The 11,809-nt window shown below is 47.3% G+C and overlaps 4 protein-coding genes across 5 annotated transcripts; 2 read left to right on the top strand and 2 right to left on the bottom strand.

The window, feature by feature from the left end:
- Positions 1-5: 5 nt before the first annotated feature.
- On the top strand, positions 6-3,008 carry LOC136188788 (mitochondrial inner membrane m-AAA protease component paraplegin-like). Its single transcript, XM_065976580.1, has 17 exons — positions 6-163; positions 212-414; positions 471-551; positions 602-741; positions 793-898; positions 970-1,255; positions 1,309-1,417; positions 1,473-1,537; positions 1,597-1,661; positions 1,714-1,876; positions 1,929-2,039; positions 2,099-2,214; positions 2,271-2,354; positions 2,414-2,533; positions 2,594-2,707; positions 2,758-2,835; positions 2,886-3,008. Exons 1-17 carry the CDS (start codon positions 46-48, stop codon positions 2,961-2,963), a joined length of 2,037 nt encoding a protein of 678 aa, XP_065832652.1. The 5' UTR covers positions 6-45; the 3' UTR covers positions 2,964-3,008.
- On the top strand, positions 3,001-4,505 carry LOC136188789 (NKAP-like protein). The gene is made up of 12 exons (XM_065976581.1): positions 3,001-3,090; positions 3,141-3,182; positions 3,239-3,316; positions 3,361-3,401; positions 3,456-3,473; positions 3,521-3,569; positions 3,625-3,674; positions 3,730-3,762; positions 3,822-3,891; positions 3,938-4,087; positions 4,142-4,204; positions 4,259-4,505. Exons 1-12 carry the CDS (start codon positions 3,038-3,040, stop codon positions 4,362-4,364), a joined length of 753 nt encoding a protein of 250 aa, XP_065832653.1. The 5' UTR covers positions 3,001-3,037; the 3' UTR covers positions 4,365-4,505.
- Positions 4,506-4,891: 386 nt separating this feature from the next.
- LOC136189644 (inactive tyrosine-protein kinase 7-like) lies at positions 4,892-9,708 on the bottom strand. The gene is made up of 11 exons (XM_065977662.1): positions 9,574-9,708; positions 9,077-9,436; positions 8,622-8,906; positions 8,269-8,559; positions 7,964-8,221; positions 7,597-7,887; positions 7,251-7,541; positions 6,868-7,173; positions 5,930-6,150; positions 5,615-5,863; positions 4,892-5,559 (listed from the first exon to the last, which is right to left on the bottom strand). Exons 1-11 carry the CDS (start codon positions 9,602-9,604, stop codon positions 5,017-5,019), a joined length of 3,126 nt encoding a protein of 1,041 aa, XP_065833734.1. The 5' UTR covers positions 9,605-9,708; the 3' UTR covers positions 4,892-5,016.
- A 262-nt stretch (positions 9,709-9,970) lies between these two features.
- On the bottom strand, positions 9,971-11,804 carry LOC136189645 (DNA-directed RNA polymerases I and III subunit RPAC1-like). Of its 2 annotated transcripts, none has more exons than XM_065977663.1 (13): positions 11,723-11,804; positions 11,597-11,668; positions 11,441-11,548; positions 11,328-11,390; positions 11,191-11,266; positions 11,007-11,132; positions 10,904-10,953; positions 10,769-10,834; positions 10,646-10,712; positions 10,463-10,582; positions 10,331-10,398; positions 10,227-10,275; positions 9,971-10,165 (listed from the first exon to the last, which is right to left on the bottom strand). In XM_065977663.1, the coding sequence occupies exons 1-13, from the start codon at positions 11,792-11,794 to the stop codon at positions 10,044-10,046; spliced, it is 1,059 nt and encodes a 352-aa protein (XP_065833735.1). In that variant the 5' UTR covers positions 11,795-11,804; the 3' UTR covers positions 9,971-10,043. The 2 variants fall into 2 exon arrangements, with proteins under 2 accessions (XP_065833735.1, XP_065833736.1); XM_065977664.1 differs by having other exon boundaries at positions 9,971-10,132; positions 10,246-10,275.
- Between the last annotated feature and the right edge of the window lie 5 nt (positions 11,805-11,809).

Here is an 11,809-nt window from a genome sequence, read left to right as displayed (position 1 = left end):
TTTATTGATTTTGTGAAGGGAGACCCGGATGTGACTGACGAAACGATGTTTCTCGGGGTTTTATCGCGTCGAGCGATTCGACGACTGTGGAGACTGGAGCGTTTTTATCAAAAACGCGTCGTCAGTCAGTCTCTTCGTAGCTTGGCGCCGCGCTTCAGGCAAAGTTCGTGCGGAAACTCATTTTTTTCGATAGAATATCATCTGTCGCTAGGTCTTTTGCGCTGGAAATCGACGAATTCGAATCAAAAGCAGCCGTTCGGGTCGCCAGAGCGTCCGCACGACCAACCGGGATCGTGGCAACAGCTCATTCCGCTCATCGTTCTCGCGGCACTCTATTTGGCGGCCAATTCCAAAGATCCGACGCCAGACGTTACGTGGTCAGTTTTTCTCAAAGAAATGCTGCTCAAAGGAGAGGTGCACACAAGAAAAAATTTCAAAAAAAATTCTTCTACTGTACATCACCAATGTAGGTCAGAGAATTGGTTGTAAATTCGTCGAGAGATCGATGCTTTGTTTATCTGCACAAAGGAGCCGTTATCTATGGAAAAGAGGCAAGTACTCAAAAAATAGAGACGAATAGAAACTTCATTGTAGACTTTAGGTTGGACCTCCTCCTCAATACTCATTCAGCATTTCTAGCGCTGATAGTCTCGAGAAGAAACTGATGCAGGCTCAAGAAGAACTCGGCATCGATCCATCTGGCTGCATACCAGTCACATATCAGTCCGACTCCGATACCTTGTACACCGTCACAGGGGAATTTTTGGGCTGTGTTCTTTTACTTTTTATTAGGTCTATGTTTATTAGTGCTGTGATATCGTTTGCCATATTTGGTGGCATTGCCTATGTTCTGCTTCGGAGGATGGGAGGAACATCCCAAGGAGGCGTTGGCTCATTGGTAAATTTTTAATTAATTAATTAATTAGTGTACGTTGTGGTTCTGGGACATTGATTAATTTCTTCTTACAGATGCAGTTTGGAAAGGCGAGACCCGTCGTCATTCTAGACTCGACGAACGGCGTCAAATTCTCTGAAATAGCCGGAATGAGCGAAGCAAAAAGGGAGGTCAAGGAATTCGTCGACTATCTCACACATCCGCAAACGTTCACCAATCTCGGCGCGAAAATTCCCAAAGGCGCTCTCCTAACGGGGCCCCCGGGCACGGGAAAAACGATGCTCGCCAAAGCGGTCGCCAGCGAAGCGTCCGTTCCCTTTCTCTCGATGGCCGGACCCGATTTCGTCGAAGTGTTTGCCGGTACATCACCAAAGAAATAAATCAATTGATTATGATGAGATTTGCTCTACTAGGTGTGGGAGCTTCTCGCGTTCGAGATCTCTTTTCGCAGGCTAGAAAAACGGTACCGTGTATAGTTTATATAGATGAGATTGACGCCGTTGGACAAGCAAGGAGATCCAAGTAGAGACGCGTTTTCTTCGAGGAGTTCCTAAGCAACGATACGCGTTTTATTCAGTGCGAGTATGGGCGGTCATAATGAGCAGGAGAACACCCTAAATCAGCTACTTGTAGAAATGGACGGTAACGCGATCTCGCAAATAGCTAATGAACCGGTTTTTATAGTCTTTTCTTATTCTCAGGTATCAATACCCTTGAAGGCGTCGTCATGATGGCGTCGACCAATAGGCCAGATGTATTGGATCAGGTAATCGGTATTCACTATAAAACTTATTTAAATCGAGGCAATTTTTTATTAGGCGTTATTGCGTCCGGGTCGATTTGATCGACGCATTCACATCGACCTTCCGACTCTTCTCGAACGCGAAGCCATTTTCGCCGTCTATTTAAAAAAGTACAAACTTGCTCAATCGTGGGACGAGTACACCAAGCGGCTCGCTGCTCTAACACCAGGCCACAGCGGTGGGTCAATCTCAGTTAAATAATTGAGTCACAGAGACGAAGGACTCAATAGGGGCAGATATCGCGAATATCTGCAATGAGGCGGCTCTTCACGCAGCAAGACATGATCACCGAAACATCGATAGCATCGACTTTGAATATGCCGTGGAGAGAGTCATTGCAGGTACACATACACGGCGATTTAAAATTATTAATTAATTAAATAACGCTCTTCTATACTAGGCATGGAGAAAAAGAATAATATGATGTTGGCTGCCGAGAGAAAGGTCGTCGCTTATCACGAAGCCGGTCACGCCGTCGTCGGATGGTTCCTTCGTCATGCCGATCCCGTTTTGAAGGCGAGCGCGTAGAGAAGACGTGCATGCTTAATTAAAAGCTGACTCGCTTTTTTTAGATATCGATCATTCCTCGTACGAAAGGTCCCTTGGGATATACTCAGCATCTTCCGTCTGATCAGAAGCTTTATTCTCCGGAACAGGTTTAATTAACTGCGATCGTCTTTTCTTGGCTCTCTGATCTCGCGCTTCGCTTCGACAGCTTTTTGACAGGATGTGCGTGCTCTTGGGAGGGCGGGCCGCCGAAGCCCTGACGTTTCGAAAGATTACGACCGGAGCTCACGACGATCTGAAGAAAGTCACCGAATTGGCTTATGTCCAGGTCAGTTTGAATTTCGTTTTTAGTTTTAGGGGTTTGCTTCATCAAACTTTTTTTTGTTAGATTCAAGTATTTGGTATGAATTCTAAAGTTGGGCACGTGTCGTTTCCGATGAAGAGAAGCAGGGATGTGGGTCAAAAGCCGTTTAGTCAAAAGCTGTCTAAAGTCATTGATGAAGTAAGGTTGCCTATTTAGATAATTCTATCTCATCAGCCTTCTGTATGTAGGAAGCTCGTCAACTGGTTGAAAAAGTGTATCAAAAAACAGAAGAGATCCTTACTCAGCACGAAGAAAAATTGAAAGCGGTTTGTCTCAAATACCTATGTAGACGATTGAGTCGAAATTCTCTTTTCAGCTGTCAGAAGCTTTGCTGGAAAAGGAAGTCTTAAATCAAATTGACATCGAAGAGTTGTTGGGGCCTCGTCCTCTTTAGTAAATCAGTGTAAAATAAAAAAAATAAATTAATACATTTTGTTCAGATGTCCTTAGCGCACGGTAACTGTCGAAATGTCTGGTCGTCGAAGTCCAGAAAACGACTCTGCGCGCCCTTCAGGACATCGGTAAGGCATCCAGTTAGAAGGAAACAGGATCACATAGCGTTTCGTTTCAGAGGAAACGCTCTGGAAGACGATAATGGCTACTTTAGCGACAGGTTAGGAAAACGCCACTCGTAACCAAGCCAAATCATCCTCATTCGACTTCTTTTAGACGCAGAAATAGAGACGCGTTAGCTGCGAAGGGATGTCGGATCTGGGCGTCGTCTCCATCGCCTCCGCCAAGCCCAGAGTAAGGCGTAAACGTTTGGGAACTGCGCTTCGATCGTTGTTTAGGTCCGACGAACGATATTCGTCAAGATTCGTGCGTGATCGAGGTGAGATCATTAGGCGAACGTAATCTCTTGAGTTCTATTTCGGATTCTTTTCAGATGATGAGAGTGATGAAGGTCTGGAAACAGAAAATTTAAATTTTCGCTGAATTTCCCCTCTTCAGACTCCAGAAGCAGAAGGAAAAGGAAGAAGTCGAAGAAACACAAAACGAGGCAAGTTGCACCAAAAATAAATCAGAATCAATCCTTACGTACGTTGTGGAAACAGGAAAACGAAGAAGAAGAAGAGGGCAAAAGAAAGCGATTCAGAATCCGATAGTAGGGAGTGCAATCATACCTTTAAAAATTCGTATTTACACGATTTTTCACTAAGGCGACGAGGGTGCTCAGTGGGTGGAAAAAGCAGGTGAATTATAGTCTTGCCTCCTAGAGGCTGTATAAGTAATTAATTATTATGATTTTAAGTTCTTGATGGTGACGTTCCCGGTCCTCAGCCAGAAACAGAGCTGAGTTTGCAAGACACTGGAATCCAGGGGCGAGTAGTACTTTGGATAAAGATAAACTATTCATTTTTTTTCTAGATTTGGTCAGGCGTTGTTGCCGGGAGAAGGCGAGGCGATGGCGAAATACGTCGCTGAAGGAAAGCGTATTCCTCGTCGTGGCGAAATTGGGCTGACGTCCAATGAAATCAAATCATACGAAGACGTCGGTTACGTGATGAGCGGCAGCCGGTGAAGAAAAACAAAATTTTCTGTCTGACCCGATTTAGCTAATAACGTTTATAGACATCGTCGAATGGAAGCGGTTCGTATTCGAAAGGAAAACCAAATTTATAGCGCCGACGACAAGTGAGCTCAGCAGCTGGACACCACAGCTTCCTCTGAAAACGCTTCTAACTTTAGACGAGCTTTGGCTCAGTACAATCACGCCGAGAGGTCGAAGAGGGAGGCAAAGATTCTGTCCAATTTCCGTTCCTTGATACAAAAGAAGGCCAGTGGCAACAGATGAATCAAAAAGATGTACCAACTTGAAGAAAAAAAAACGAGCTTTTATAATAATTGGTTGCCTTGAGAGATCAGGAAAGGGGCAAATTTTCTCGTATATTGAGAGTACGGTACATTTGGCACAATAAAGGACGACAGAAATGCGTGCACTGCTCCTCTGCTGGAATTTAGGAAGCAGATGAAGTAGCCCGTCCATCCGGGCAGGGTAAATGATGAAGTTAGTAGCCCGTATATCCGGCTTGGGTAATCGACATTTGCTTGTTTTTCCTTGAAATGTCGATTACCCAAGCCGGATATACGGGCCTCAGCGCAAACGTTCTTTTGTTCGCTGCCAGCGTTTTGCTCTTAATATTATTTTATTAACTAGACGTGAGAAAGCGCGCCAAGAGACGCCCTTTTCAACCAGGACATACGGGCATCATGAAAAAGTAATACATTTGAGGTCCTCACACCTGTTAATTTTAAGAAGCAACTTGCGAGCGTTTGAGTGCTTTCCCACGCCAGTCTTTCATGATGCACTGGTACATGCCCTGCCTATCATACCGTTCTTTTATTTCTTTATTTGATTAAGTAATCAATAAGTATATATATAAAATACGACATGTCAATGTAAAATAATAATGCTACGGCTAGCTACAGGTACTCTCTAACCTTGTTCAATTGACTTTACCGTGTATCTCTGTCAAAGAAGATACGAGTGATCTGAAATCTGGTCGCATAGCCGTCTCCCGCTCCCAGCATTGCTTGATAACTTCACACAATTCAAATTCACAATCATCCGGCAAAACCAGTTGATTGCCTTGTTCAATTTCACTGCGAACTTCTTCATCGCTAAGCTCACTATACGGTTGAGTCCCAGGATTAAGTATCTCCCACGCAAGAACCCCAAACGACCAGACGTCGCTAAGACTGCTAAACGTCTCCAGGCGCACAGCCTCAGGAGACATCCACCGAAGGGGTCTGAACGATCCGTTATCACACTCATAGTCCTCCGAGTATCCCTCTTCGCACAGGCCCAAGTCAGACACTTGGACTCGGTTAGAAGAATCGATAAGGCAGTTGCGAGCTGCCAAGTCCTTGTGAACGAAATTGTGTTGCGATGCTAGATAGTGCATGCCTTCCGCGACCTGCTTCATCAGCCAAACTTGATTAGATCGGGACACGTCGCTCTTGCATGCAAGGAAAGCCTTCAAGTCGCCCTGAAGGAAATTAGGTTATAATGCCAAGCATAGCGTTTATGCACAAACTGCATACCTGATCCATATATGCAGTCGCCACGAGATAGTAGGCTCCGGTGGGGCAAACGCCACACAAGCGCGCGACGTTCTCGTGCTCGAAGCGCATCCACAAGTTCACGTTTGGCATTATAATCCGAAAGAAGTAGGAGTCCCTATCGAATTCCTTTACTATAACCGGCTTGTCTTCATCATCGCTGCTCTCCTTCCTTCTCAGGTGAGCTAGATAAACAGTGCAAAAACGACCCCTGCCAAGTTTGGCACCCATCTAAGGGAACACCCAAAAAGAATGCTTATCAAAGACGTTCACGCCTAGAAACAATTAGCAGCTGACCTGAATTTCCGTCACGTCAAATGAAAGAGACTCCAGCTGCCTTTCCTTCTCCCGTTTGGGAACGGAACAATCTTCCTCTCGTGCAGTCGTTTTCCCGCTTTCCTCTTTGGCCTGCTCTCCACCGGCGGCATGCCTTCGCTTGCACCAAACAACCAGACCAATCGTCAGAACGACGTAGACCGCCGAGCAGACGGCGACTACGGGCACCCACGGAAATTCTCCTACGTGTCGCACAAAAAAAAAGAACGATTATTATATAATACATGCACTGACAGCTGGCATTCATCTTGCTGCATATTTTTAGTTGGAAATTGGTGCTAACCGCCTGCAACTGCGCACGGGAAATGGGTTCTGTTTTGGTTCACGTTCCAGTATGCGCACGTCTATATCCCTATGCAAGTCTTTTGCGCACCTGCGTCTATGTTTAGTCAATTTTCATAGGAGGTACAGTCGCGCTTGACCGAGTTCGGTTTAGAAGAATAGACAGTGGGATATTTTAGTGACATGCTTGTTGCGCAGTGAACCCGGCCAGGCAGCTAAGTAAAAATGCATGACTAAACCTACAAGTGCCTCCTATGAAAACACACTCGATGTAATGAACACATCCTGTTGGTCAACCGCAAGAAGCCCCAAGAGGAGCTAACACTAACAAGCGGCATCGAAAATACACACCACACACTGGGACTGCAACTACTCCATTATACCAAGGGACCGGTTACGACCCCCACAGAAAGCTAAAGGCGGTCGAGAACATCTTCACAGCAGGAATAGTTATTCTAGCGAAGCGAGGCCAAAGAGACGCTTTTACGCTTTTCTCGCCCCACCAGATGGGCAACCCGTATGGTACACACATTTCAGGAGGGAACAGACAGCTAACACCTTGCTCGCGCGCGCGGGAAACCGACCGAATAGGGAGTCCATTTACTTGTCAAGCTTACCCTTTTCCGGTTCCACCGTCGCGTCGTTTCTGAGGACTTTGACGTCAACGCTCTCCTCTTCGTGTCCGCCCCAGCTCTCGGCTCTGCACCAGTACCGATGTTCGTCGAACGTCTTCGCGTTTCGGATTCTCAACGTTCCGTTGGGATAGACGACAAATCGGTCGGCGGAACTCGACGGGAGGCCGTCGAGCGAGTCGATTCTCCAGCGAACGCGAACGCCCTTACCCGTCCCGTTGCAATGCAAATAGACGTCTTCTCGCTGGTAGACTTCCACTGCCATAGGGCGAACGCGAACGTGAGGTCGCTCTGCAGCACCACAAAGAGAAAAATTCCAATATAAAAATATCGCCAAAGACCGCAATGAGAAGAAATGTTCGCGTTACCATAAACAATGATCTGAGTGGAGGCGTTGATCGTCTTTCCCATTGCGTTTCTTGCCACGCAGACGTAGGCTCCAGACGCCGACACCTGCGCGTTTTCAATCTGGAGCCGATTATTCCTTCTGGTTTGCTGGTCCCCCAGTGTGAAGCGACGCACAAGACGACCGTTGTGGTACCACGTTCCCACTATAGGCCAATAGCTGGTTGACACATTGCAAGGCAGGTTGACCGTCTCTCCAGTTTTGAGCCGGATCTCCGCCGGAGGTCGGCCGCCTCGCAGAAACATAATAGAAACTGTGCGAAAAATGATTGCTACACAAAGCTCTATTCTTTATTCTTTTTTTTCTACCTTCGACGTGGATTGATGCCTGCGCTTTGCCCATGGAAACATTGCGAACTTTCGCTTCGCACGTCCAACTCCCGTTCTCCGCCGCTGTCACCTGCTGAATGACGAGCAGCCCGTTCTTCTCCACGTAGACGTTTCGCCTTGGCGAACCGGTGTCGTTGCGATACGTCTTTCCGTCGTGACGCCACTCGAACGTCGCGTATTCGGGAAACTCTTCCGTTGTGCACTGAATTCGCACCGGCGAGTGAAGAAGTTGGACGACGTGCTTGGGTATCGTCTTCACCATGGGAACGACTAAATAATACAATACAGAGTCAGAAAACCCCCTAAAAGGGGGGCATTTAGCGTATTTATTTGTTTTTATTCCTACGTTCTACTAATGTTGTTCTATTCGTTTCCCCAGCATCGTTCCTCGCGTGGCAAACGTATACTCCAGCCGTCCTAGCTTGAACTGTAAATTTCACCATTCCCTCTTTGATCCTTATCGGCATTCCTTCGTCAATTTTCTTTCCATTCAATGTCCATTCAATCGTCGGAGTAGGTTCCCCCTTTGGCTCACACTTGAGAATCACCGATTTTCGAATCAGCGCTTTCACGGTCTCATAGGCGCGAGGAAGCGGCGAAATCCCTAAACAAAAATCAAAAATAAACAAAAAAACGTCGTGTTTTTCTTACAAGGAGACTCGATGCGAGCGATTCCCGTCGGAGACCTGCCGGCGTCGGTGAACAACGTGCATTGATACTCTCCCACATCTTCGAGCTTGAATCTTCGTATGACCAACGTCTGCCCGTTGTTTTCGCTGCTGAATCGCTTCTTTTGAAACTGGATCGGCGTGCCGTCTCGCGCCCACATGCTGCTTCGAACGATTTGCCCGTTGTTGTTGTGGGCAAATCGGCATGCCAACGTAACTCGACTCGAGAGAGACGGAACGATTCGCTCCGGTTTTATGACAACCTTTCCCACAGCTAGAACAAGGAAGGATCGTACGGATAATCATTACAGTCATTGTGCCGAAGGTTTCGGTCACCTTTCGGAATTACAGTCAGCTTTCCGGATCGGCTTCTCGTCGTCTTTGACTTCGATTGCCACGTGGCGACACACGTGTATAACCCCGAGTGCGAACGCTTCGTCTTTATGACCAGCTCGCCGCCGGTCTGCTTGAGGTTATCGTCGGGCACGAGAATCGTACCGTCGCGTTCCCAGTACACGAGCGGCGCCGGCACGACGCGCGGCGGATCGCAGCGTAAACGAACGGTCGATCCCTTTACGACGGTCTCGTTCTGCGGGCCGCGATCAAACGGCGGAATTTCATCTATAAAACAGATCGATTCCACGCGCTTCACCTGTTGAGTGTTGACAGAACGCTGGGGGATGCATAGAGAGCGGGAATAATTAACTACACGCCCCGCCCACGCTTTCATGAGAAAATCGAGGACCCTTGCGTAGAGGGGTGGGCGATTCTACGTCGTACAGTATACTAACCGTCGAAGTAGATACGAGCGGGATTGCTCCGTACGAAATTCGATTCAGCAGCGACGCACGTGTACGACGATCGATCGCGTTCTGTCGCGTTTACGATCGTTAGGACGCTTAGTTTTCCTCGTCTTCCTTTCGCGTCGCTCCAAGACGACTCGACTAGCTTCCGACTGGCGTTGAACTTCTCGGCGACGCTGGCCGCGTAGAGAATCTCTCCCTTTCCGCCGTCGTTCCACGACATCCAGAGACTGGGGCCGCCGATCGCGACGCAGCGAAACGACGCCGATTGGCCCCGTTCGATCCACGCGCCCGTCGGATGCTCGACGATTTCGACAGCGCGCGCGACGACGACGACTTGTAGTGCGACTAGAATAGGAAAGAGCATTTTCTTCGTGCGACCCGTCTCGTCGACGTGCACAGACTCAAATGAGACGCGCAGATGCCCCGAAGTGTTTACACGCTAATAAATCGAATGACGAGACAAAGGGGGGCCGCTTTCTCACCGGTCAACGTGAAACGAAAGACGCGATTCATGCTATCGTTCGCGAACGACTTCGACGTCGTTTCTAAGACTCTTTTTCGACGTCGAACGGGATGTGAACTCGATTGGGGCGATCGTAGATCCGTTTCTGAGCGCATCCGCGTTCGTCATTCGATTAGAGGCGAGGGGACCAATTAGCGATGTCAGGGCGATTACGTCTTCCACTCATTTGGAACCACCTGGCCGAACGGCTTATACCAAAAAGGACGGCCCCGCCTACGCCCATCCGGCGACGCGGAAAGGATCGACTCAATTTTTCATGTAGCTCGCAGTAATTTTCGAGCAAGGGCGCGGGAACGCCCCCGCCCATATGTGCACGTGTTGTTTAGGAGTTGTTGTAGTGCTGTGTCACTCCCATGCAGAGACCACCAGAGCGCACTTTTCGTCAACACCAAGGTGAAGAGGTGAAAGGATAATTTATCGAGCGCACTTTCATAAATCGGCCGAGCGGCTTTCGCATTCGGTCAAAAAATGTCGGCATTTGGCCACGAGAAGTTTCATCGCCTCGGCAACGAGAACGTCTGGAGGCAAAACGCCTGTACTTTCGACCGAAACTAGGGAAGAGGAAACAGAAGTGAAAGGATCGCGGAAACAGAAATGCTGTACTTCACTTACATATAAAGTGGTCTCTCACTCGCAACAATTTCACGCACTCTGCCAAATCCTACGACAAGAACAACAAAAATAGAAATGCACATACATGTAAAATCACAACGTGCCTCGTATCGTAAGACTTCTCTACTGCACGTGTCCAATCTCGGATTTGCAACTCGCGCCGTTTTGACTCCTATAATAATAATAATAATAATAATATGTCAATCAAGACTACTACAGGTGTGTTGAGCGATTACCTCCAACGTTATCGACGGCAATAACACCATCCGGGAAGCAGCGAGCAAAACGATCCGCCGACTCTCCCGTAATCGGTCTCGTAATGACAATTTCAGGAAGAAGACGATAGGACGCAGTCCCTTGCATAAGAAATGAATAAATCATCAAAATATGAAAATTAAAGTTAAGAAGCCATTGCGTACCAACAGGCGAGAATTTAGCGTGATCCTGACCGATTCCCTTCACGCAGTGAACTCTCAAATCAATTTCCTTAGCAAACACAGATGCAATCGTTACAAGCAAGTGAGCCAAAAAGGGAAGGGTACCTGCCCGGGTCTAAGTTTAGCAATGAGAATGTCATTATGTACGGGTCTGATTCCATTAGGACCGAACTAGGAGGAGAAACCGTATGACTTGATCTGCACGTACATCTATAGCCTGTACTAAGTTCATTAGGAAACCTTTTCGAGCTGGTTACCCAAGGGAACCCACTTCAAGTCCGATGACATAACTGTTCAGAGATCCCTTGTAGATGAGAGAAGAGGCGGTTTTCTCTTATCGTACCATTCGAATGAAGGTAGAGATCATTGGGATGAGTTGATCCCTTTGGAGCTCTGGGATTGCGCAAGCATTTCACTTTGAGATGAAATTCAATTGTGTCCGATTCCGTGCCACTGTACGTCGTTTCGTCTTTGAAGCAGAAACAAGGTGATAATAGACAGAGAAGAAGAAGAGACCCTATTCAGACCGTCTATATTCGTTCGAAATTCAAACTCTCGAGGATCAGCTAGGATAGGAATTAGTCCGAGCCTATGAGCCAATACCTATAACACAAGATCAAACTAACTAAGAGTTTTTTTATATACAGTAGAAGATCTATCTCGCCTCATCTTGAACAATTGACGTGTTATTGAGAAGGAAGACTTTTTCTATTGCCATCGTTGGTATCTTAGAGAGAATGTATTGCATACTTTTTTACTTTCTAATGCCTGATGCACCTCAGCTAATAAAATTCTTCTGAATGCATTCGCCACGGAGGCGTCGATTCCGATCATGTCGAATTCTATGTCTGTGTCTGTGAGACTGACGATATCAATTCGAAATTTCTAGAGCACCAGAGATTGCCTTTCGAAAGCAAATACCCAAATAGAGACCTCTCGAAACTTTTCCAGGCTCCACGAGTCGTCGTAGTTCGAGTAAGTTCGCGGAAAAGTTTTCGAAGACGGCTAGGTTGCTTCTTTTGGCAAGAGAGACGGATTCATGTGCAAAGACAAACTTACGCTATCAACTGCGTAGCGTGTCATCTCGACGCGGCTCCGCATTCGCTCCATACGTTCGTCGGACGACTCCATAGCCAATCGAATACG

The sequence above is a fragment of the Oscarella lobularis genome, chromosome 7, assembly GCF_947507565.1.
Source record: "Oscarella lobularis chromosome 7, ooOscLobu1.1, whole genome shotgun sequence".
NCBI lineage: Eukaryota > Metazoa > Porifera > Homoscleromorpha > Homosclerophorida > Oscarellidae > Oscarella > Oscarella lobularis.
The sequence above is the reverse complement of the archived record's forward strand: the minus strand, read 5'-3'. Positions and strand labels throughout refer to the sequence as shown.

Bases quoted from the DNA above. Each gene is read 5' to 3' on its own strand.
- LOC136189644 (XM_065977662.1), bottom strand. From the start codon at position 9,604: ATGAATCGCGTCTTTCGTTTCACGTTGACCG. The intron at 8,560-8,621 runs GTGACCGAAACC...TCCTTGTTCTAG, and splicing joins GCTGACTGTAATTCCGAAAG to CTGTGGGAAAGGTTGTCATA. The intron at 7,888-7,963 runs GTAGGAATAAAA...TGTATTATTTAG, and splicing joins TAGAACAACATTAGTAGAAC to TCGTTCCCATGGTGAAGACG.
- LOC136188788 (XM_065976580.1), top strand. From the start codon at position 46: ATGTTTCTCGGGGTTTTATCGCGTCGAGCGATTCGACGACTGTGGAGA. The intron at 415-470 runs GTGCACACAAGA...TCACCAATGTAG, and splicing joins AAATGCTGCTCAAAGGAGAG to GTCAGAGAATTGGTTGTAAA. The intron at 2,215-2,270 runs GCGAGCGCGTAG...CGCTTTTTTTAG, and splicing joins ATGCCGATCCCGTTTTGAAG to ATATCGATCATTCCTCGTAC.
- LOC136189645 (XM_065977663.1), bottom strand. From the start codon at position 11,794: ATGGAGTCGTCCGACGAACGTATGGAGCGAATGCGGAGCCGCGTCGAG. The intron at 11,133-11,190 runs GTCTGAATAGGG...TCTGCTTCAAAG, and splicing joins ATTTCGAACGAATATAGACG to ACGAAACGACGTACAGTGGC. The intron at 10,399-10,462 runs GTAATCGCTCAA...TTATTATTATAG, and splicing joins TGCCGTCGATAACGTTGGAG to GAGTCAAAACGGCGCGAGTT.
- LOC136188789 (XM_065976581.1), top strand. From the start codon at position 3,038: ATGTCTGGTCGTCGAAGTCCAGAAAACGACTCTGCGCGCCCTTCAGGA. The intron at 3,675-3,729 runs GTAGGGAGTGCA...TTTTTCACTAAG, and splicing joins AAGCGATTCAGAATCCGATA to GCGACGAGGGTGCTCAGTGG. The intron at 3,892-3,937 runs GCGAGTAGTACT...TTTTTTTTCTAG, and splicing joins CAAGACACTGGAATCCAGGG to ATTTGGTCAGGCGTTGTTGC.